The 25097-nt window shown below is 45.8% G+C and overlaps 1 protein-coding gene across 3 annotated transcripts in view; it reads left to right on the top strand.

Annotated features, from left to right (window-relative positions):
- LOC121539582 (cation channel sperm-associated protein subunit beta) overlaps nucleotides 1-24986 on the top strand; it is a 63461-nt gene extending 38475 nt beyond the window's left edge. For 2 of the 3 annotated variants that reach the window (XM_041848198.1, XM_041848196.1), the window contains 15 exons: nucleotides 4276-4419; nucleotides 4618-4762; nucleotides 15157-15308; nucleotides 15953-16143; nucleotides 18107-18303; nucleotides 18783-18965; nucleotides 19210-19350; nucleotides 19850-19992; nucleotides 20299-20496; nucleotides 20591-20701; nucleotides 20877-20987; nucleotides 22708-22849; nucleotides 23363-23463; nucleotides 23675-23749; nucleotides 23885-24986. In XM_041848198.1, the coding sequence (XP_041704132.1) occupies nucleotides 4276-4419; nucleotides 4618-4762; nucleotides 15157-15308; nucleotides 15953-16143; nucleotides 18107-18303; nucleotides 18783-18965; nucleotides 19210-19350; nucleotides 19850-19992; nucleotides 20299-20496; nucleotides 20591-20701; nucleotides 20877-20987; nucleotides 22708-22849; nucleotides 23363-23463; nucleotides 23675-23749; nucleotides 23885-24106 (2256 nt within the window). In that variant the 3' untranslated portion in view covers nucleotides 24107-24986. The remainder of the gene's footprint in view (nucleotides 1-4275; nucleotides 4420-4617; nucleotides 4763-15156; nucleotides 15309-15952; nucleotides 16144-18106; nucleotides 18304-18782; nucleotides 18966-19209; nucleotides 19351-19849; nucleotides 19993-20298; nucleotides 20497-20590; nucleotides 20702-20876; nucleotides 20988-22707; nucleotides 22850-23362; nucleotides 23464-23674; nucleotides 23750-23884) is intronic. The other variant, XM_041848197.1, reaches the window with a different exon arrangement.
- The last annotated feature ends 111 nt before the right edge of the window (nucleotides 24987-25097 follow it).

Genomic DNA, 25097 nt, shown 5'->3' with positions numbered 1-25097 from the left:
GTTCAGGGTCCTGTTGGTTCTAGACTTGGTGTATCGGTACCGCTTGCCGTGCAGTCTATGACTTGGGTGACTGGAGTCTTTGACAATTTAGGGCCTTCCTCTGACACTGCCTGGTTTAGAGGTCCTGGATGGCAGGGAGCTCGGCCCCAGTGATGTACTGGGCCGTACACACTACCCTCTGTAGCGCCTTGCAATTGGATGCCAAACAGTTGCCATACCAAGCGGTGTTGCAGAAAGTCAGGATGCTCTGAATGGTGCAGCTGTAGAAGTTTTTGAGGACCTGAGGGCCCAATGCCAAATATTTTCAGCCTCCTGAGTGGGGAAGAAGTGTTGTCGTGCCCTCTTCACTACAAGCATAAACAAGCGATAGCCGATACCCGCATAGCTGTGGTTTTGACGGTGTCGGCGATGTTACTGCGTTAGAACTGTCAAATTAGTGAGCGGCTGCTCGTGTGGTCATTTCCACGAAGCCACACCTGTCCTACTCGCGTTAGAAGTTCAGAACGAGAAAGTGTAGGCTATATAGAAACAACGACACTCAAATTGAAAACCATTAAAGAAAATACAGTTGAAGTCGGAAGTTTACATACATACACTTAGGCTGGAGTCATTAAAACTATTTTTTCAACCACTCCACAAATGTCTTGTTAACAAACTATAGTTTTGGCAAGTCGGTTAGGACATCTACTTTGTGCATGACACAACTAATTTTTCCAACAATTGTTTACAGACAGATTATTTCACTTATAATTCACAATTCCAATGGGTCAGAAGTTTACATACACAAAGTTGACTGTGCCTTTAAACAGCTTGGAAAATTCCAGAAAATTATGTAATGGCTTTAGAAGCTTCTGATAGGCTAATTGACATCATTTTAGTCAATTGGAGATGTACCTGTGGCTGTATTTCAAGGCCTACCTTCAACCTCAGTGCCTCTTTGCTTGACATCATGGGAAAATCAAAATAAATCAGCCAAGACCTCAGAAAAACAATTGTAGACCTCCACAAGTCTGGTTCATCCTTGGGAGCAATTTCCAAACGCCTGAAGGTACCATGTTCATCTGTACAAACAATAGTATGCTAGTATAAACACCATGGGACCACGCAGCCGTCATACAGCTCAGGAAGGAGATGCGTTCTGTCTCCTAGAGATGAACGTACTTTGGTGCGAAAAGTGCAAATCAATCCCAGAACAACAGCAAAGGACCTTGTGAAGATGCTGGAGGAAACAGGTACAAAAGTATCTAAATCCACAGTAAAACTAGTCCTATATCGACATAACCCGAAAGGCCGCTCAGCAAGGAAGAAGCCACTGCTACAAAACCGCCATTAAAAACCCAGACTCCGGTTTGCAACTGCACATGGGGACAAAGATCGTACTTTTTGGAGAAATGTCCTCTGGTCTGATGAAACAAAATAAGAACTGTTTGGCCATAATGACCATCGTTATGTTTGGAGGAAAAGGGGGGATGCTTGCAAGCCGAAGAACACCATCCCAACCGTGAAGCACGGGGGTGGCAGCATCATGCTGTGGGGGTGCTTTGCTGCAGGAGGGACTGGTGCACTTCACAAAATAGATGGCATCATGAGGAAGGAAAATTATTTGGATATATTGAAGCAACATCTCAAGACATCAGTCAGGAAGTTAAAGCTTGGTCACAAATGGGTCTTCCAAATGGACAATGACCCCAAGCATACTTCCAAAGTTGTGGCAAAATGGCTTAAGGACAACAAAGTCAAGGTATTTCAGTGGCCATCACAAAGCCCTGACCTCAATCCTATAGAAAATGTGCGAGCAAGGAGGCCTACAAACCTGACTCAGTTACACCAGCTCTGTCAGGAGGAATGGGCCAAAATTCACCCAACTTATTGTGGGAATCTTGTGGAAGGCTACCCGAAACGTTTGACCCAAGTTAAACAATTTAAAGGCAATGCTACCAAAAACTAATTGAGTGTATGTAAACTTCTGACCCACTGGGAATGTGATGAAATAAATAAAAGCTGAAATAAATCATTCTCTCTACTATTATTCTTACATTTCACATTCATAAAATAAAGTGATGATCCTAACTGACCTAAGACAGGGAATTTTTACTAATATTACTAAAATTAAATGTATTTGGCTAAACTTCCGACTTCAACTGTATACTACCGTTCAAAAGTTTGGGGTCACATAGAAATGTCCTTGTTTTCGAAAGAAAAGCAATTTTTTTGTCCATTAAAATAACATCAAATTGATCAGAAATACAGTGTAGACATTGTTAATGTTGTAAATGGCTATTGTAGCTGGAAACAGCTGATTTTTTATGGAATATCTACATAGGCGTACAGAGGCCCATTATCAGCAACCATTCCAATGGCACGTTGTGTTTGCTAATCCATGTTTATAATTTTAAAAGGCTAATTTATTATTAGAAAACCCTTTTGCAATTATGATAGCACAGCTGAAAACGGTTGTGCTGATTAAAGAAGCAATAACACTGGCCTTCTTGAGACTAGTTGAGTATCTGGAGCATCAGCAATTGTGGGTTCGATTACAGGATCAAAATTGCCAGAAACAAAGAACTCTTCTGAAACTCGTCAGTCTGTTCTTGTTCTGAAAAATGAAGGCTATTCCATGCGAGAATTGCCAGGAAACTGAAGATCTCGTACAACGCTGTGTACTACTCCCTTCACGGAACAGCGCAAACTGGCTCTAACCAGAAAGAAAGAGGAGTGGGAGGCCCCGGTGCACAACTGAGCAAGAGGACAAATACATTACAGTGTCTAGTTTGAGAAACAGACGCCTCACGGATCCTTAACTGGCAGCTTCATTAAATAGTACCCGCAAAACACCAGTCTCAACGTCAACAGTGAAGAGGCGACTCCGGGATGCTGACCTTCTAGGCAGAGTTCCAAAGAAAAAGACTAGCCAATAAAAAGAAAAGATTAAGATGAGCAAAAGAACAGACACTGGACAGAGGAAGATTAGAAAAAAAGTGTTATGGACAGACGAATCGAAGTTTGAGGTGTTCGGATCACAAAGAAGAACATTTGTGAGACGCAGACCAAATGAGAAGATGCTGGAGGAGTTCTTGATGCCATCTTTTTAGCATGGTGGAGGTAATGTGATGGTCTGGGGGTGCTTTGGTGGTGGTAAAGTGGGAGATTTGTACAGGGTAAAAGGGATTTTGAAAAAGGAAGGCTATCACTCCATTGTGCAACGCCAAGCCATACCCTGTGGACGGCGCTTGATTGGAGCCAAATTCCTCCTACAACAGGACAATGACCCAAATCACAACTCCAAACTATGCAAGAATTTGACCGTATGGTACGTAAGAAGTGCCCATCAAGCCAATCCAACTTGTGGGAGGTGCTTCAGGAAGCATGGGGTGAAATCTCTTCAGATTACCTCAACAAATTGACAACTAGAATGCCAAAGGTCTGCAAGGCTGTAATTGCTGCAAAAGCAAAGTTTGAAGGACACAATTATTATTTATATTAAAAATCATTATTTCTAACCTTGTCAATGACTACATTTCCTTTGCATTTTGCAATATTTCCTATTCAAACTCATTTATGTATGTTTTCATGGAAATCAAGGACATTTCTATGTGACCCCAAACTTTTGAAAGGTAGTGTGTATCTACATCTAGTGTACAAAACATTACGAACACCTTCCTAATATTGAGTTGCACCCCCGCCTTTCACCCTCAGAACAGCCTCAATTCGTCAGGGCATGAACTCGACAAGGTGTCAAAATCGTTCCACGGGGAAACTGGCCCATGTTGACTTAAATGCTTCCCACAGTTGTGCCAAGTTGGCTGGATGTCCTTTGGGTGATACACACGGGAAAATGTTGAGCTTGAAAAAACCCAGCTGCGTTACAGTTCTTGACACAAACCGGTGTACCTGGCACTTTCTACCATACCCCGTTCAAAGGCATTTAAATATTTTGTCTTGCCCATTGCCCTCAATTTACTCAAGGCTTAAAAATCATTCTTTAACCTGTCTCCTCCCCTTCATCTACACTGATTTGAAGTTGATTAAAACATTGACATCAATAAGGGATCATAGCTTTCACCTGGATTCACCTGGTCAGTCTATGTCATGGAAAGACCAGGTGTTCTTAATATTTCGTACACTCAGTGTATAGCACATTTCATACAAAGTGAGTGCAATCCATTAATTGTGGATTCCATTCTCTTTGTATGAGATTAATTTGATTTAATTTGAGTCAAGTAAAAACCCAGATGGTATGATCATGAAATTGTATTTTGTGTCTCTCTCTTTCAGCAGAAGGGTGCGATGGTGTCAGTGTTTGGTGTAAAGGCGGAGGAACTTTTTCAGCGTCACACCAAGTTCCCCCCGGTGCTTCTAAACTTCCAGCCCAGAGGGATCTTCCTGTTGGACAGCCATGTTATCCTGTACGGCTCAGAGGTGATGGCACACACACACATACATCGCACAGATGCACATGCACACACACACACACACACACAGAGTTCAAGTAACTTGACAAAATAAAAAATATAGGAGATAGGAAAACCTCAGGGTCCTAACTAAGTATGATGAATTTGATACCATATAATGTATTTCCCTTACACAACCTTTGTCTGTGTATTATGTTGTGTTTAGGTGTGGACATCGTCAGACAGAGGCTCTACCTTCACATTGGTGTTCTCTCTAGACAATCAGAACGTTATAGACGCTCTGAGCTGTACTGTCAGTGGAGTGGTAGTGTTCTCTACTGACCATGGAAACCTCTACATCATGAAGTCAGGTGGGGACAACAACAATGGTGACGTTCCAGGTTATCTTTTTTGCAGTCGTGCTTCTCAAATGATCCAATCTCACAACGCCTGGAGAAGTTTGTAACTACTCAGGAAGGAACCATGTTTGTATGTGAACCCTTCTGAGAACAGAGTGAATGCAAAACAGACAACCTGGAACATCACCATCCAACTCCTAAAGAATATGCTGGAGTAACTGCAGGAGTAGGCTTGAACCAAGGGTTGTTGTGGTGACCGTATTACCGCCACACCGGCAGTCATGAGTCATGACCACAGTAAAATTCCACGTGGCCGTTGAGTCATGGTAATCTCTTATGCACTCAGGACATGTATTGGTAGTACACAACTCGCTAACGACCATTAGGTCACTAATGGTCTGGTACTCAGGGCTCTATTGTCCCTCTAACCACTCTGATATCAATGCAAATGCAATCGAAAATCAAATCAAACATAATCATCAAAACAGTATGTGCTTTGAAAACTCACCTCACTGTGATTGATCAATTTGAAGAAAGAAGTTCAACAACAGGTTGAAACTGAGTGGAAAACATGTTCAATGTGGATGTTGTTTCATAGCCTAACACAACTAAATGGACAGCACTTTCTAAGGTGATGATTAATTCAAAACAGAGGTTATGAGTACGCGTAGGCCTATGAGCCCAAGCCCGGAAGAAACCCCTGAATTAAAATAATGATTGTGCCGTTATACAATACATAGCCTACCGCATATTATGCACGGCAGAAAAACATTTTTTTTTTAACTGTTGGTACATAATTGGTCTAGTTTATACTCCAAAATTTAACAAATTGTAGTAATCGCCTTTGAGTGTGGACTGTATTATTATGCATACTGGATGGACTGGTTACCTTATGCTATGCTCCAAACGTCTATTCATGAGTCTGGGAGAGAACGTATAGGCCTAGGCGATGCTGTTGGTTCATTGATTGTGCAGGGCGGCTAAGCCTACAGTTATATACTGAACAAAAATATTACAGTTCATATAAGGAAATCAGTCATTTGAAATAAATTCATTAGGCCCTAATCTATGGATTTCACATGACTGGGCAGGGGCGCAGCCATGGGTGGGCCTGGGAGGGCATAGGCCCACCCACTTGGGAGCCAGGCACACCCACTGGGGAATTTGTTTTTCCCCACAAAAGGGCTTTATTACAGACAGAAATACTCCTCAGATTCTTGAGTTGTCCGGGTGGCTGGTCTCAGACGATCCCGCATGTGAAGAAGCTGGATGTGGAGGTCCTGGCCTGGCGTGGTTTTTCAAATCAAATCAAATGTTTTGAGAAAAAAAGAGCAGAAGTAAAATAAAATAACAGTAGGGAGGCTATATATACAGGGGGGTACCGGTGCAGAGTGAATGTGCGGGGGCACCGGCTAGTTGAGATAGTTGAGGTAATATGTACATGTGGGTAGAGTTAAAGTGACTATGCATAAATAATTAACAGAATAGCAGCAGCGTAAAAATATGGGGTGGGGGTGGGGGGGGCAGTGCAAATAGTCCGGATAGCCATGATTAGCTGTTCAGGAGTCTTATAATAATAATATAATATGCCATTTAGCAGACGCTTTTATCCAAAGCGACTTACAGTCATGCGTGCATAAATTTTTTTTGTGTACGTGTGGTCCAGGGGATCGAACCGGCTTGGGGGTAGAAACTGTTAAGAAGCCTTTTGGATCAAGACTTGGCGCTCCGGTACCGCTTGCCGTGCGGTAGCAGAGCGAACAGTCTATGACTAGGGTGGCTGGAGTCTTTGACAATTTTGAGGGCCTTCCTCTGACACCGCCTGGTATAGAGGTCCTGGATGGCAGGAAGCTTGGCCCCAGTGATGTACTGGGCCGTACGCACTACCCTCTGTAGTGCCTTGCGGTTACATGTGGTCTGCGGTTGTGAGGCCGGTTGGACGTATGCCAAATTCTCTAAAATGACATTGGAGGTGGTTTATGGTAGAGAAATTAACATTAAATTCTCTGGCAACAGCTCTGGTGGACATTCCTACAGTCAGCAAGCCAATTGCACGCTCCCTCAAAACTTGAGACATCTGTGGCATTGTGTTGTGTGCACATTTTGGAGTGCACCTATCTAATGATCATGCTGTTTAATCGTGATATGCCACACCTGTCAGGTGGATGGATTATCTTGGAAAATGAGAAATGCTCACTAACAGGGATGTAAACAGATTTGTGCACAAAATTGGAGAGAAATAAGCTTTTTGTGCATATGAAACATTTCTGGGATCTTTTATTTTAGCTCATGAAACATGGGACCAACACTTACAGTGAGGGAAAAAAGTATTTGATCCCCTGCTGATTTTGTACGTTTGCCCACTGACAAAGACATGATCAGTCTATAATTTTAATGGTAGGTTTATTTGAACAGTGAGAGACAGAATAACAGCAAAGAAATCCAGAAAAACACATGTCAAAAATGTTATAAATTGATTTGCATTTTAATGAGGGAAATAAGTATTTGACCCCTCTGCAAAACATGACTTAGTACTTGGTGGCAAAACCCTTGTTGGCAATCAGAGAGGTCAGACGTTTCTTGTAGTTGGCCACCAGGTTTCCACACATCTCAGGAGGGATTTTGTTCCACTCCTCTTTGCAGATTTTCTCCAAGTCATTAAGGTTTCGAGTGTGATGTTTGGCAACTCAAACCTTCTGCTCCCTCCACTGATTTTCTATGGGATTAAGGTCTGGAGACTGGCTAGGCCACTCCAGGACCTTAATGTGCTTCTTCTTGAGCCACTCCTTTGTTGCCTTGGCCGTGTGTTTTGGGTCATTGTCATTCTGGAATATCCATCCACGACCCATTTTCAATGCCCTGGCTGAGGGAAGGAGGTTCTCACCCAAGATTTGACGGTACATGGCCCCATCCATCGTCCCTTTGATGCGGTGCAGTTGTCCTGTCCCCTTAGCAGAAAAACACCCCCAAAGCATAATGTTTCCACCTCCATGTTTGACGGTGGGGAGGGTGTTCTTGGGGTCATAGGCAGCATTCCTCCTCCTCCAAACACGGCAAGTTGAGTTGATGCCAAAAAGCTCGATTTTGGTCTCATCTGACCACAACACTTTCACCCAGTTCTCCTCTGAATCATTCAGATGTTCATTGGCAAACTTCAGATGGCCCTGTATATGTGCTTTCTTGAGCAGGGGGACCTTGCGGGCGCTGCAGGATTTCAGTCCTTCACGGCGTAGTGCGTTACCAATTGTTTTCTTGGTGACTATGGTCCAAGCTGCCTTGAGATCATTGATAAGATCCTCCCGTGTAGTTCTGGGCTGATTCCTCACTGTTCTCATGATCATTGCAACTCCACGAGGTGAGATCTTGCATGGAGCCCCAGGCCGAGGGAGATTGACAGTTATTTTGTGTTTCTCCCATTTGCGAATAATCACACCAACTGTTGTCACCTTCTCACCAAGCTGCTTGGCGATGGTCTTGTAGCCCATTCCAGCCTTGTGTAGGTCTACAATCTTGTCCCTGACATCCTTGGAGAGCTCTTTGGTCTTGGCCATGGTGGAGAGTTTGGAATCTGATTGATTGATTGCTTCTGTGGACAGGTGTCTTTTATACAGGTAACAAAATGAGATTAGGAGCACTCCCTTTAAGAGTGTGCTCCTAATCTCAGCTCGTTACCTGTATAAAAGACACCTGGGAGCCAGAAATCTTTCTGATTGAGAGGGGGTCAAATACTTATTTCCCTCATTAAAATGCAAATCAATTTATAACATTTTTGACATGCGTTTTTCTGGATTTTTTTGTTGTTATTCTGTCTCTCATTGTTCAAATAAACCTACCATTAAAATTATAGACTGTAACGATCCCGGCTGTCTGAGTCGGGTCCTGTCTGGTGACTAGTGTTCCTGTTCGTAATCTCCAGTTTCCCGAGGGTTCGGGAACGCTCCGGGGAGCGCTCTTGTTTTCCGCACCTGCATCCCATCAGCAATCTGCACACCTGGTCCTGATCATCACCCTTCTTAGGCTCTGGCCGAACATCCAGTTCCTGCCGGATCGTTAGCCATGAACAGTAGGTGTATCAGAGTATCAGTCCTAGAGCGTCTAGCGTTAGTTTTGTTGTTTGGTACCTTGTTGGTTTATTGTTACTTACCTCCGTGTTTGTTCCATCTGCAGTCACTCGTCCGGAACCTTCACCCCTACCTCTGCCTGATGGTCGGCGGCTGCCGAGCCATCACTGGACCAACAACTGCACCCTCAACAACTCATCCACGCCGCCGCTCTGTCCCTGGATTATTCTGCACCTTTTTGAATCTGTAATAAACCCTCACCTTCGTTCAACTCTCCTTGTCCTGGTCTGCTTCTGGGTTCTGTCTGAGGGAACCGTGACAGAACGATCCGGCCAGTAATGAACCCAGCGGACCTGGACTCTGTTCGCCATGCCATTACCCAGCAGGAGAAGATGTTGGGCCATCATAGCACGGTACTACAGGAGATCGCGTTGTCAGTTCGGAACCTTTCTACCGGTCTGACGGAGGTCCAGAACCAACGCCAGTGTCCGGTGGAGGACCCACTACCGGTTTCACCCATCTCGCCTGCCGCTTCTGAAGTTGTGTCCCTCCGTGAGCCCAAGGTTCCGACGCCGGATAAATATGAGGGGGAGCTGGGAAGATGCCGTCCTTCCTTATGCAGTGTGGATTAGTGTTCGATCTACAGCCCTACTCTTATGCCACAGACAAGGCTAGGATAGCCTTTGTGATTGAGTTGCTGCGTGGTCGAGCGCTGGAGTGGGCTTCAGCCGTTTGGGGGAACGACAGGATCCCTGCATGGCTTCATACCAGGGGTTCACGGCCGAGATGAGGAAGCTCTTCGACCATTCCGTCCGAGGGAGGGACGCAGCTAGGCGCCTGTTTTCTCTTCACCAAGGAACTCGCAGCGTGGCCGACTTCGTGATCGAGTTCAAGACGTTGGCTGTGGAGAGTGGGTGGAACGAGGAGTCTTTGCAAGCGGCCTTTTACCAGGGTCTGTCGGAGCAGCTCAAGGATGAGTTGATCTCCTATCCGGAGCCTAGTGACCTGGACAGCTTGGTAGCCTTGTCTATTCGGGTGGATAATCGAGTCCGAGAGCGAAGGAGGGAGAAGCAATGGGGTCCGTCCAATCGATCAGCTTCTCAGTTCCCAGTCGGGTCGGGTGGTGGACCAGAACACGCCGATCATTCTCCACCACAAAGGATTAGTGGAGAGGACCTCTCCCGATTCTGAACCCATGCAAGTGGGGCGGCACGGGTTAACCAAGGAGGAGCGTCAACATGACGTAAGACCAACTGCTGCCTCTACTGTGGTCGCTCGGGACATTACATCTCCACCTGTTCCCGGCGGTCGTCAAACTGCCCGGCTCGCTAAAGTTGGGAGGACTTTTAGCGAGCCAGTTTCAACCTCTCAGTACCTCTGTCAGACCCCGCTTCCCGGCTACCCTTGTGAACAGGAATCAGAGCTTAGCGCTTAACGCTTTTATCGATTCAGGTGCCGATGGAAGCTTTCTTCGATGCCGAGTTGGTGGAACAGCTGGGGCTTTCCAAGGAGCAATTGCGGGAAGCCATTGAAGCGACCACTCTGAACGGCAGTAGTCTGGCACGATATCACGATGAGGACTGAACCGGTTAAGATGCGGTTGTCGGGGAATCATTCTGAGATGATTTCATTTTTCATTCTGCCGTCTTCCCATGTTCCTCTGGTCCTTGGATACCCCTGGCTGAAGGAACACAATCCCACGTTCGGTTGGGTGACGGGCAAGGTAACGAGTTGGAGCCTTGATTGTCATGCTAACTGTCTCAAGACTGCCTGCCCCCATTCGGTTCCCAGTCAGGTGATTGAGGCTAAACCCCAGATTTGTCCCTGGTTCCCGAGACATATCACGATTTGGGGGAAGTTTTCAGTAAGCAGAAGGCTCTGTCACTCCTCCCCACCGACCATATGATTGTGCCATCAACCTGGTCCCTGGAGCTGTCTACCCCAAGGGAAGGTTATACAGTATCTCCCGACCTGAACGTGAGGCGTTGGAGACCTACATCAAGGAGTCCCTAGCTGCTGGTCTCGTTTCGTCCTCGTCATCACCCCCTGGGGGCAGGATTCTTCTTTGTGGGTAAGAAGGATGGCTCTCTTCGACCGTGTATTGATTATCGGGGGTTGAATGACTCACGGTCAAGAACAAGTATCCCCTGCCCTTGATGAGTTCTGCCTTCGACTCCTTACAGGGTGCTACGGTGTTCACCAAGCTAGACCTACGCAATGCGTATCACCTGGTCCGGATCAGAGAGGGGGACGAGTGGTTGACGGGTTTCAATACACCGATGGGTCACCGAGTATCAGGTGATGCCGTTTGGACTGACCAATGCTCCAGCGGTATTCCAGAGTATGGTGAACGACGTCCTGAGAGATATGGATTGGTCTCTTCGTGTTTGTTTACCTGGATGACATTCTGATCTTTCTCGAAGGAACCTTCCGACCACGTCCAGCATGTCCGGCAGGTTCTGCAGCGATTGTTGGAGAATCGCCTGTTCGTGAAGGCCGAGAAGTGCGAGTTTCACGCCCACACGACATCCTTTCTCGGGTACATCATCTCCAGGGGGAGAGATTAGGATGGACCAGGAGAAGGTTAGAGCGGTTCTGGAATGGGCCCAGCCCGGTACGAGATTGCAGCTCCAGAGATTTTTGGGGTTTGCGAATTTCTACCGCAGATTCATCCGGGATTACAGCCGTGTGGCCGCCTCCATTAACTGCCTTGACTTCCAGTATCAGGACCTTCAAGTGGAATCCGGAGGCGGATCGTATGCTTTCTGGATTTGAAGAGGCGATTCACCAACGCACCGATTCTCTCTCAACCGGACACGGGCCGTCAGTTGCCGTTGAAGTGGGCGGCGTCTGATGTGGGAGTTGGCGCCATCCTGTCGCAGCGATGCTCCACGGACAGTAAACTCCATCCCTGCGCCTACTACTCTCGCCGCCTTTCGCCTGCGGAGAGGAATTACGATGTGGGTAACCGGGAGCTTCGCGGTGAAACTTGCCTTGGAGGAGTGGCGCCACTGGTTGGAGGGGGCGGAGCAACCGCGTTATTGTCTGGACTGACCACAAGAATCTTGCTTACGTGCAATCGGCTAAACGTCTCAACTCCCGTCAGGCCAGGTGGGCGTTGTTTTTCGGACGATTCAAGTTTTTTCTGACGTTCCGACCTGGATCTAAGAACGGCAAGGCGGACGCCTTGTCCCGGATGTTCTCCAAGACGGAGGAGAGTGGGTCCAAGACCGAGACAATTCTCCCCCGGGAACTGCGTCGTGGGAGCAGTTATGTGGAAGATTGAGGAGGAGGGTGCTGGCGGCCCTTCGACTCAGCCCGGTCCCGGTAACGGTCCACCCGGGTCGGTTGTTTGTGCCTGAGTCGGTTCGTCCTGCTGTCTCAAATGGTCCCACGCCAGCAAGATGGCTTGTCACCCGGGCGTGGCTCGGACAATGGCGTTTCTTCGCAGACGTTTTGGTGGCCCGCCATGGCCGAGGATACTCGGGGTTTGTTGCTGCCTGTCCAGTGTGTGCGCAGAATAAGAGTACCAATCGGCCCAGCTCTGGACTACTTCACCCCCTTCCTATTCCCCGGCGACCATGGTCGCATCTGGCCCTGGACTTCGTCACTGGGTTGCCCGGCTTCTGAGGGGAACACGGGCGCTCTGACTATCGTGGACAGATTCAGCAAGTTCGCCCACTTTGTGCCAATTGCCAAGCTTCCCTCTGCCTCGGAGACGTCCGAGATCCTGGTTAGGGAGGTTTCCAGGGTCCACGGTTTGCCCAGTGATATCGCTTTCCGACCGTGGCCCTCAGTTTACCTCTGCTGTCTGGAAGTCCTTCTGTTTGGCCATTGGAGCTACAGTCAGTCTCACATCTGGTTTCACCCCCAATCCAATGGTCAGGCGGAGAGAGCCAACCAGAAGATGGAATCCACGCTACGCTGTCTGGTCTCTTCCAACCCCACCTCCTGGGTCTCTCAGTTGCCTTGGGTTGAGTATGCCCACAATACTCTTCCTACATCTGCCACTGGGATGTCTCCCTTCCAGTGCCTGTATGGCTACCAACCTCCCCTGTTTCCTTCTCAGGAGAAGGAGCTCTCAGTGCCTTCTGTTCAGGCCCATATTCGTGCCCCACGGACCTGGCATCGGGCCAGAAAGGCACTCCTTAGAGTTTCGGACCGGTATCAGCTCCAGGCGAATCGTCGCGGATCCCCGCTCCCACCTATACCATCGGAGATAGGGTTTGGTTGGCCACACGGGATCTTCCGTTACGGACTGAGTCTAGGAAGTTGTTACCGAAGTTCATTGGTCCGTTTGTGGTGGAGAAGGTGATCAATCCAGTGGCAGTTCGACTCAAACTACCGAGGACGCTCAGAGTCCATCCCACCTTTCATGTCTCCTGCCTCAAGCCTGTCTTCCTCAGTCCTCTGTTGCCTCCTCCGCCTCCTCCTCCTCCTCCTCGGATGATCGGAGGTGGTCCTGCCTACACGGTGCGGCGATCATGGATTCCAGACGGCGGGGCCGGGGTTTCCAGTATCTCGTGGACTGGGAGGTATGGCCCTGAGGAGAGGAGTTGGATTCCGCGGCGACAGGTCCTAGATGCGGACCTCATCAGTGACTTCTACCGCCTCCATCCTGGCGCTCCGGGAGTCCGCCCGGTGGCGTTCTCGCCGGAGGGGGGTACTGTAACGATCCCGGCTGTCTGAGTCGGGTCCTGTCTGGTGACTAGTGTTCCTGTTCGTAATCTCCAGTTTCCCGAGGGTCGGGAACGCCTCCGGGAGCGCTCTTGTTTTTCCGCCACCGCATCCCATCAGCAATCTGCACACCTGGTCCTGATCATCACCCTTCTTAGGCTCTGGCCGAACATCCAGTTCCTGCCGGATGGGTAGCCATGAACAGTAGGTGTATCAGAGTATCAGTCCTAGAGCGTCTAGCGTTAGTTTTGTTGTTTGGTACCTTGTTGGTTTATTGTTACTTACCTCCGTGTTTGTTCCATCTGCAGTCACTCGTCCGGAACCTTCACCCTACCTCTGCCTGATGGTCGGCGGCTGCCTGAGCCATCACTGGACCAACAACTGCACCCTCAACAACTCATCCACGCCGCCCGCTCTGTCCCTGGATTATTCTGCACCTTTTGAATCTGTAATAAACCCTCACCTTCGTTCAACTCTCCTTGTCCTGGTCTGCTTCTGGGTTCTGTCTGAGGGAACCGTGACATAGACTGATCATTTCTTTGTCAGTGGGCAAACGTACAAAATCAGCAGGGGATCAAATACTTTTTTCCCCTCACTGTACATGTTGCGATTATATTTTTGTTCAGTATATATTCATTTGTATTTGATTTTGAATAGCCTAGTAATAGGGCATTACCTTTAGCTACAGAATATCTCACCACTTTGCGTTTACATCTTCTCCTCTCTCCCCTTCATTCCTTTCTCCAGCGCGCAGAGAGAGAAATAACCAAACCAGCGGGAAAGCGGCCTCCATTCACTATTCAAGTGCATTTGGATGGCATGACTTTTTTCCCCTGCCCCTGTTCCTGTCCATTTGATAAAGTGTCATTCTAAATGGAAACTAATTTTACATAACAGTAAAGACAAGATTACATTTAGAATAGTGAAAATATGATCACTCGATGAGAGAACAGCGTGTGCAGCCTGAGGCAAGGAACAGAGCGCAAGCTTTTTTTGCTACTTTCTCAAATCATCAATACCCTATAGTCGCATCATGCATCCCATATATGTTTTGATTTCTAAGGTTTGTATCAACTAAAGTTGCCAAATAACTCTAAATCTAGTATATAGGACCTGTTTCAAATGAACACTTTTACGCTCAACATAGCCACTTCAAATGCGCACTCGCTCCGGAATGGGAAAAATATCCTTTCTATTTTATTCAGCTAAGTTCAATTATATTCTTCTTACTATAAAATAACATAATATAAAATAATGGCACGGGACTTATAAGCATATCTAGTCTGCTAAATGAACAAGCCTACAGCCTATGGCATGGTACATAGACAGATAACATACAGTAGACCAACTCATATTCTGTTCTTCTGAAATACATTTTCTTCATATCATAATTTTTCTTTAGACCTGCCTAAAATAAATAATGGATTTATTGTTATGGTGTATATTAAATTGATTTATTCAACTTTTTTTAAAATGTATATGTCCCATGAGCAGCTTGTATGCATGGTAGCCTGGAGATGTTAATTAACGGTCAATTACCATGAGACCGGCAGTCTTTTGCATGACAACGACCGGCTGACAAAATGTCATGACCGCCACAGCCCTACTTGAACCTGCCAGCATTCCCATCACATCTCCCCATCCCCACCCCTCTTTCTCCTTCTGAAGGTCTAGCCAGGTTTGCGTGGTTGAACGAGACCCTGGATGAAGCGAGTACTCTACTGTGTGGTCACATGGGCATCCTGATGGCTGTTCAGCTGGACAAAGACAAACCCAGTGGCTTTAGCTACAGGGTCATCGAGATAGACCACCTCATAACGGTACAGACCACCGGCCTGTTCAGTAGGGAGATTTTTCTTTGAAACACATAGGCACTATTCCACACTGAACAGGACCCAGTTAGGGTAGACACTGCCCTCAGACTAGTTAGTTAACCCAGAAGTAAAATCTTGCGTAATTTGGTCAGCTGCTTGATTCACTTCTGGTTCTGTATGTGTTTGAAATTGAGAGTTCCGGCGGTTTGCGAAGTCTCCACCCTCGCAAAAGGAAACACTCAGCCAAAGCCCCGCCCCTTCCGATCTGCATGGGCACACGCACAAAGTACTTGAAGCCAAGCAGTTTAAGCACCGCCTTCGCCCAATCCTGATAAGTCTGTATAACCAGTGACAAAACCCAAAGACCGGAACTACTGCAACTCGTTATCTCACGCATCCCATTCAGTCCCGGCAGATTCTTCGGTCTACCCGCAGAATCTGCCCACAGGAGATTATCCTCAGACAGACCACAGAAGGCATAAGAATCGGGTTACTGCAGTTTGTGACAACTGTTGATGTAAAAATGGCTTTCATAGCTCATCATCGATTGTCTATACTGGCCATTAAGATATTCTCCTGTCTGTCAGGCCCGTTGCAGACAGACAGTGATGACTTGGTTTTTAACCTACTGTGCGTTTGTGTCCCAATAGAAACATGAGATGGGTTTTGACAAACCCCTGGCCCTTCAGTACACCACAGACCACACAGTCCTGCTCCACGAGCACGCTGTCATCAATGACCATGCTAATGAAAACAACCGCCAGCGCAGGAACAACCCTCTCACCGTGGCACCCGCCAGCCTCTTCTCACCTGACCACGTGGGAAAGGTCATCTACTTCAGGTGGGTGGGGTACTCTATCCCTAGGCTCTCCCTACTCCCCATTTCCTTTTCACCTGTTCAATACTATCCTCAACCATACATTCACCTCTCACATGTTCCAAATCTCTTAAACCTGTCATCTTGTGGATATTTTGAACTGTTAGACACTTGTTTCTTATCTACATGTAATATTGACTTCCTTATCTACATTGACTTCCTTATCTAATATTGACTTTCTTATCTAATATTGACTTTCTTATCTAATATTGACTTTCTTATCTAATATTGAGTATCTTTATACAGTGGGGAAAAAAAGTATTTAGTCAGCCACCAATTGTGCAAGTTCTCCCACTTAAAAAGATGAGAGAGGCCTGTAATTTTCATCATAGGTACACGTCAACTATGACAGACAAATTGAGGAAAAAAAATCCAGAAAATCCCATTGTAGGATTTTTAATGAATTTATTTGCAAATTATGGTGGAAAATAAGTATTTGGTCACCTACAAACAAGCAAGATTTCCTCTGTCCTCCACTCGTTACCTGTATTAATGGCACCTGTTTTAACTTGTTATCAGTATAAAAGACACCTGTCCACAACGTCAAACAGTCACACTCCAAATTTCACAATGGCCAAGACCAAAGAGCTGTCAAAGGACACCAGAAACTAAATTGTAGACCTGCACCAGGCTGGGAAGACTGAATCTGCAATAGGTAAGCAGCTTGGTTTGAAGAAATCAACTGTGGGAGCAATTGTTAGGAAATGGAAGACATACAAGACCACTGATAATCTCCCTCGATCTGGGGCTCCACGCAAGATCTCACCCCGTGGGGTCAAAATGATCACAAGAACGGTGAGCAAAAATCCCAGAACCACACGGGGGGACCTAGTGAATGACCTGCAGAGAGCTGGGACCAAAGTAACAAAGCCAACCATCAGTAACACACTACGCCGCCAGGGACTCAAATCCTGCAATGCGAGACGTGTCCCCCTGCTTAAGCCAGTACATGTCCAGGCCCGTCTGAAGTGCATTTGGATGATCCAGAAGAGGATTGGGAGAATGTCATATGGTCAGATGAAACCAAAATATAACTTTTTGGTAAAAACTCAACTCGTCGTGTTTGGAGGACAAAGAATGCTGAGTTGCATCCAAAGAACACCATACCTACTGTGAAGCATGGGGTTGGAAACATCATGTTTTGGGGCTGTTTTTCTGCAAAGGGACCAGGACGACTGATCCGTGTAAAGGAAAGAATGAATGGGGCCAGTATCGTGAGATTTTGAGTGAAACCCTCCTTCCATCAGCAAGGGCATTGAAGATGAAACGTGGCTGGGTCTTTCAGCATGACAATGATCCCAAACACACCGCCCGGGCAACGAAGGAGTGGCTTCGTAAGAAGCATTTCAAGGTCCTGGAGTGGCCTAGCCAGTCTCCAGATCTCAACCCCATAGAAAATCTTTGGAGGGAGTTGAAAGTCTGTGTTGCCCAGCGACAGCCCCAAAACATCACTGCTCTAGAGGAGATCTGCATGGAGGAATGGGCCAAAATACCAGCAACGGTGTGTGAAAACCTTGTGAAGACTTACAGAAAACGTTTGACCTGTGTCATTGCCAACAAACGGTATATAACAAAGTATTGAGAAACTTTTGTTATTGACCAAATACTTATTTTCCACCATCATATGCCAATAAATTCATAAAAAATCCTACAATGTGATTTTCTGGAAAAAAAATGCTCATTTTGTCTGTCATAGTTGACGTGTACCTATGATGAAAATTACAGGCCTCTCTCATCTTTTTAAGTGGGAGAACTTGCACAATTGGTGGCTGACTAAATACTTTTTTTCCCCACTGTATCTTTGTATTGTCTTAGTAAATGCCATCAGTGTCCTCCAGATGTGTGTTTAATAAAATGAGGCTTTGTGCATATGTGTGGTGTGCGTGTGTGCATGTCCATACATGTCTGTGTGTGTGTTCTCCCTCAGTGACGGTGGGATGGTGGTGATCACAGAGGTGTTCCGGACTCACTATCGGAGGGGGTTCTCCGGGGTCGTCGTCGGGGAGATCCTGGAGCCAATCAAAGGAGCCAGCCTGAATGCGGAGCCTATGCAGTCATATGACCTGTTGGTGAAGAAGGAGGAGCCCGAGGGGCTCATTGTTACACTGCAGCTCAAAGACCTAGGTAACTGGAAAGAAAGATAGAATCAACTGACTTTTTAGTTAATTTACATTTAGTGATTCCCAAACTTATTTTGTGCTGCTTACTAGCCCCGAAATTCAAACAGAATCATGCTACGTTTCAGGTATTTTCCTATCTTTCCAAGTAAATTAATGTAATATTTCTAGCTATGATCTCAATCTCTCGTCATGAGTCTTAAGACACGATCCAAAATAAATCAGCCACTACTCACAACTCATAGCTTTTGTTTACCCGGCCCACTGCTGTTTCTCCTGAGGCAAACTATGAGCTGCCTGACTTGCCAGATCCATTTAAAGGAAGAATCAATTTAAGTGTGCACACTTGAAGTTAGGATTCCTTGGATGATAACGCTATCATTCTTCTGTGGTAAACAATGAGCTGCCTGCCTTAGTCAACCCTGCTGCTGTTTCTGCTGCGTAAACTCTGAGCTGTACTGTCCTGTCCTGTCCTGTCTTGTCCAGATCCGTCCCAGGGGTTTAATCTGTCCCACATGGGGAAGGCTGTGGTAGCGCCAGGCTTCAGCAGTTACCTCATCACAGGGCTGCTGCCCAGCGGCAGTGCCCTGGCCAAACCCACCATGCCAGCCCTAGTGCTCCCCCTGACCAGCCACCGGGCAGGAGAGTGGCTGCTCTTCCACTCTGCAGGTTGCTGTGTTTATTGTGTGTTATTAAATATGCAAGGATTTTTTATGTGTATTGTTGTTGTACTCACCTGAGGTAACTCTATGGGCTGGTTTCCCGTACACAGATTAAGCCTGGTCCTGGACTAAAAAGTATGCTTAATAGAGATTCTCCACTGAAAGTGCTTCTTAATCCAAGATCTGGGAAACCAACCCTATATGTATTTTAAATGTGTGAAATAAATCCATCCATCCATTTATTCATCTAGGCCTGGGGAGCTGGGGGATGAAGGAGGGGCCATGTCGTCACGCCCTGCAGTCATTGAACGGTGTGAGGAATAACGCTCTGGTGAGGATCAACGTCAGAGAAGCGCTCAACTTCACCTTCAAGGCCTTCATGTCCGACTACTGTGAGTAGTGGTGGTGTGGGGGTTGAAGTGTGTGGTGTCTGGGTTATTACTAATTACTATTGACTTTGTATCACTGTCTACATTCTTTTGAAAGGGTAATCTATAGTTAAAGATCGAAATCCGCATTAGGGGAACAGCGCCACTGTTCGCCTCCAGCACCTTTGTTATTGTTTTGTTGTTGAAACTGAGGAGAGGAGGCTTCGGCAGCATGGTCATTTTGTATTTAATTATTCTGCTGTTCTATCACTTGTGTGCAATGATGTCTGAGGGGAGAACAAACAGTTTGTTTTTGCAGTAACTTCTTTGTTGTTGTAATATCCCAAACAGTTTCACCACTTAAGGATTCCAGCTTTAATGCTCTCGTTCTCACAAAATCCCTGTGTGTGTGTGTGTGTGTGTGTGTGTGTGTGTGTGTGTGTGTGTGTGTGTGTGTGTGTGTGTGTGTGTGTGTGTGTGTGTGTGTGTGTGTGTGTGTGTGTGTGTGTGTGTGTGTGCGCAGCTCTGTCCATGGTGTACCATAAGAAGTTCATGCGTGTGGTTCTGACCAACCCTCTGGCCATCCGAGTCACAGCCAGACACTCCTGGGACGACACCAACAACCACATGCTCACCCTCACCGCCTTCAGTCACCTCTGCAAGAAGGTATACCTCCAATACTCCATATCACCCTCATATCATCCTTGAGTTTGTCTATATAGACTAATAATAACATGAAAGCATTTTGTAGTTACATACAGTATATCAGGGTATAGGTCAATTCCATTTCAATTCACTCATTTCTGGAAGTGGACTGAAATTCCATTAATTTTTTTATTGAAAGAATTGGAATTGGAATTCCATTTTACTTCCTGAATTGACTGAATTAAAATGGAACCCCAACCCGGCTGATTGCAGTTGTCTGAAGTGTGTTCCTCCATTGTGTTGTATTATCTTTGCCTCTGCCCCTAGGCAACCACCACAGTAATGGTATACATCCCAGAAGCCTCTCTGTTGTGTAGGTCCTCCTCCTTCACCTTCACGCTACAGAACTCCTGCCCTGAGGGACTCCAAATCATCTATGTCTCCCAACAGCCAATCAGTGATCACGAATGGATCTACACAGATCCAGTAGATCACATGGACAACAAGAGGCTTTTCAACCTGCCTGTGAGAGATAGAGATACACTGGGTTACAGGCATGCGATCGATGTTTGATTAGTTGACCTGTGTGCAGATAATGAGATGTGTGTGCGTGCTTCAGGTGAACTACCGGCCTCCCTCCCAGCTAGGTGTTTCAATCCCGACCACAGACAACATCTATAACGCTGACCCAAGTCAGCCCCGCCCCAGACAGCACTACCCCATCTCCAAGGTGAGCACAGGTCACAAGGTTCATACACGCCAGCACCACCTTGTCTCCAAGGTGAGCAAGTCTTTAATGTTTGTGCAGTGTAACTTAACTAAGTGTCTATATGTACTTCTGTGTTGTGTAAGCTGTGATACTTATTCAGAGTGTTTGGGGTAACAAATTGTGTGCCTTCCTCCAGGACTCTGGTCGGTATAAGCAGTGTGCAGGGAAAAGGTCAGCAGAGGAATGTGGCTGTACAGACGGACTGAAAGTCTCTCCTCTAGCCATCAACTCTGACTGCAGACAGAGGGTACACATCAGCATCAGTGTTATCAATCATCAATGTCTTCCAAAAACAAAAAATTGACATATACATAAAATATTGTAACATTTTATAGCACAAAACAATATTGAATATGCTATACACTCTGTGGAATATATTAAAGTATTGTCTTAATGAAATTGTGCATTCTGCATAATTCAGTCTTGTCGACTGCGAGAACGAATGAAATCAGATCAAAATCGTATATTGGTTTTAAAAAGCCCCTTTAGTCTCTCCCACGTCCTCTGTGTTGTACTGTACAGTCGTGGTCAAACGTTTTGAGAATGACACAAATACTCATTTTCACAAAGTCTGCTGCCTCAGTTTTGATGATGGCAATTTGCATATACTCCAGAATGTCATGAAGAGTGATCAGATGAATTGCAATTAATTGCAAAGTCCCTCTTTTCCATGAAAATGAACTTAATCCCAAAAAAAACATTTCCACTGCATTTCAGCCCTGCCACAAAAGGACCAGCTGCCATCATGTCAGTGATTCTCTCGTTAACACAGGTGAGAGTGTTGACGAGGACAAGGCTGGAGATCACTCTGTCATGCTGATTGAGTTAGAATAACAGACTGGAAGCTTTAAAAGGAGGGTGGTGCTTGAAATCATTGTTCTTCCTCTGTTAACCATGGTTACCTGCAAGGAAACACGTGCCGTCATCATTGCTTTGCACAAAAAGGCCTTCACAGTCAAGGATATTGCTGCTAGTAAGATTGCACCTAAATCAACCATTTTTCGGATCATCAAGAACTTCAAGGAGAGAGGTTCAATTGTTGTGAAGAAGGCATCAGGGCGCCCAAGAAAGTCCAGCAAGCGCCAGGACCGTTTCTTAAAGTTGATTCAGCTGCGGGATCGGGGCACCACCAGTGCAGAGCTTGCTCAGGAATGGCAGCAGGCAGGTGTGAGTGCATCTGCACGCACAGTGAGGCGAAGACTTTTGGAGGATGGCCTGGTGTCAAGAAGGGCAGCAAAGAAGCCACTTCTCTCCAGGAAAAACATCAGGGACAGACTGATATTCTGCAAAAGGTACAGGGATTGGACTGCTGAGGACTCGGGTAAAGTCATTCATGTGTGGGGTTTCTTCTCAGCCAAGGGAGTGGGCTCACTCACATTTTTTCCTAAGAACACAGCCATGAATAAAGAATGGTACCAACACATCCTCAGAGAGCAACTTCCCCCAACCATCCAAGAACAGTTTGGTGACGACCAATGCCTTTTCCAGCATGATGGAGCACCTTGTCATAAGGCAAAAGTGATAACTAAGTGGCTCGGGGAACAAAACATTGAAATGTTGGGTCCATGGCCAGGAAACTCCCCAGACCTTAATCCCATTGAGAACTTGTGGTCGATCCTCAAGAGGCGGGTGGACAAACAAAAACCCACAAATTCTGACAAACTCCAAGCATTGATTATGCAAGAATGGGCTGCCATCAGTCAGGATGTGACCCAGAAGTTAATTGACAGCATGCCAGGGCGGATTGCAGAGGTCTTGAAAAAGAAGGGTCAACACTGCAAATATTGACTCTTTGCATAAACTTAATGTAATTGTCAATAAAAGCTTTTGACACTTATGGAATGCTTGTAATTATACTTCATTATACCATAGTAACATCTGACAAAAATATCTCATAACACTGAAGCAGCGAACTTTGTGAAGACCAATACTTGTGTCATTCTCAAAACTTTTGACCACGACTGTAGGTGCTGAGGCTAACGTTTCCTGTGACTGACTTCAACATCACCCTGTTCCTGAGGAGAACCAATCATGCTGACCGCCCGCTCTGCTCTCCGTACTTTGTTACTGTCACAGAGGTCAACAACCGGACCAGCTGGAAGGTCACAGGTCAGTCTCATTCCAGAAGGCTTTGCAATGATATTCGTATACTGATGTTAGTATAGTGATCATATATGGATGTTTTTAAAGACGGAATCAGCATTAGGGGAAACAGCGCCACTGTTCGCCCCAGCACCTTTGTTATTGTTTTTGTTTTGTGGACGAAACGGAGGCGAGGTGCGTTGTGTAAAAACAATATGCTGTACATATTCTGCTGTTCTATCACGCGTGCAATGTGTCTGAGTGGAAAAATACAGTGTTCGTTGTTTGCAGTAACTTCTTTGTTGTTGTAATATCCCAAACGGATGTGGCGGTTTCACCATTAAGGATTCCAGCTTTAAAATGTGAAAAATACAGATTTTCTGTCATCTTTTCAACCAGAAAAACTGATTTCAACCAGAAAGGGGTGTGATTACGACTTCCAATGCAAAATGTTGCCTGGTGGGCAGGTCTCTAGTACACTATAGTGAAACACACATTCTCTGTTGTTAACCCGTCTTTTCCCATCCTTTGTGTTCGTAGGGACCCATGCAACCCCCACAATGGACAGGATGAGACAATATCTTAAAGACAGTCTAGAAAACAATCTCTACAACCCTGAGGGACTGCAGATCAGCCTTTATGTAAGTCATCTACAGTCTCCCTGACTATATGAAATGTTCATAAATTGTAAAACAGTTGAGTGTAATCTGTATACATCTGCATAGAAATACTGTCATTTCAGTCATGTGAATTGTGCTATGAAATAGCAGTTTCCATCTGAGTTTTCATTATGACAATGTTATAAATATAATATTTTCCCAACCCAACAACTACCACCATTATTCTCCACAGGGCTCTGAGCTTTTCCACTTCCGTATCTCTGTCATCCCTGGAGTTGTGTTGTGTGACCTGGTGGAGGAGGTACAGGTGAGGGATCCTATAGCTTTTACACTCAAGTCAGTAACTCATAAAAAAGAAGAACATGACAACCCCCGGCCCTCACCAATTTCTCTCCTTCCTTGCTCTCTCTCCCCCTTTCTCTCTCTCTTCCTATACGGGTAGATCTACGTAGATGAGCCTCCGTTGGCGTTCCCAACCCAACACCTCGTCAACAACATGGCAGCCATCATCCTGGGAGGCCTGCTGCTCTTCGGCTTCCTGCTCATATACAACGGCGTTGCCATGCCAACCAAGAGGAGCATCAAAACCCTCCTCAAGAAACGCAAGCCCACCATCTCGCCAACCAGAACCCCGACCTCTACCACGATACAGCAACACGAGTAGGACTTTACAGTTTGGCATCGTAAGAGTGTGTTCTACATTTGTACGTTCCATTTTTAACCTTTTAACCTAAGTATGAGATGTAAATGTTTTTATTGTTCAGATTGTTCCTTTTTTCAAATGTGTGTCCTATGAAATTTATATTTGGGAAAGATTGAAAGAAACTAGCAAAGATGAAAAGGTACAAATTAAAGGAAAAACACATGCTCAGAGTGAGTTTTATTGGTTGCTGCTGTGTTTTCAAAGAAAATACAAACTGTAAAAAAAAATTGGAGCAAAAAGTAGACCCGGATTTGTTGCCATTAGGAATTTGTCAGATACTACTACATTATATTCTGGTAGGTTGTACCACATAATATCTCTGGCCTGTAGGCGTAGTCAGGGAAGGATCCATAAAGAAAACACGTCACTCATAGATGTGACTAGGTAGTAACCCGTATTAAAGTGGAACGATGCATAGGAGCAGCTATCAGCAATAAACGGGAAAAACAAAGGGGACGTAGCAGACGTGATATTTAATTTTAAAATTGGTTACAATTAGGTTAAGGTATGGGTTAAGGTAAGGGTCAATTTTAGATTTTGGCTAGTCGGCCTCTCAAACCAATGATCTATTATATTGTCAAGATAGTCGAGTGACCACTCTAACATTGGAAATACATGTCCTTAAAGATGGAAGCACTGTACTGTCTTTGATGGAAGGTAGGCCAAAGGAGTCGAGATCAGGTGGGACTATTCTAGCCAATGAGAGGGCAGATATGCGTGTGAACAAAAGGCACAACTCTGATATAAAGTTGTTGTTTTTTCAAAGTTGGCGAAATGCCACATGCATTCACTTACAGTGGCTTGCGAAAGTATTCACCTCCCTTGGCATTTTTCCTATTTTGTTGCCTTACAACCTGGAATTAAAATTGATTTTAGGTGGTTTGTATCATTTGATTTACACAACATGCCTACCACTTTGAATATGCAAAATATTTTTTCTTGTGAAACAAAC

Source organism: Coregonus clupeaformis, chromosome 20 (assembly GCF_020615455.1).
Source record: "Coregonus clupeaformis isolate EN_2021a chromosome 20, ASM2061545v1, whole genome shotgun sequence".
Taxonomy (NCBI): domain Eukaryota; kingdom Metazoa; phylum Chordata; class Actinopteri; order Salmoniformes; family Salmonidae; genus Coregonus; species Coregonus clupeaformis.
This window is presented reverse-complemented; position numbering and strand designations above follow the sequence as displayed.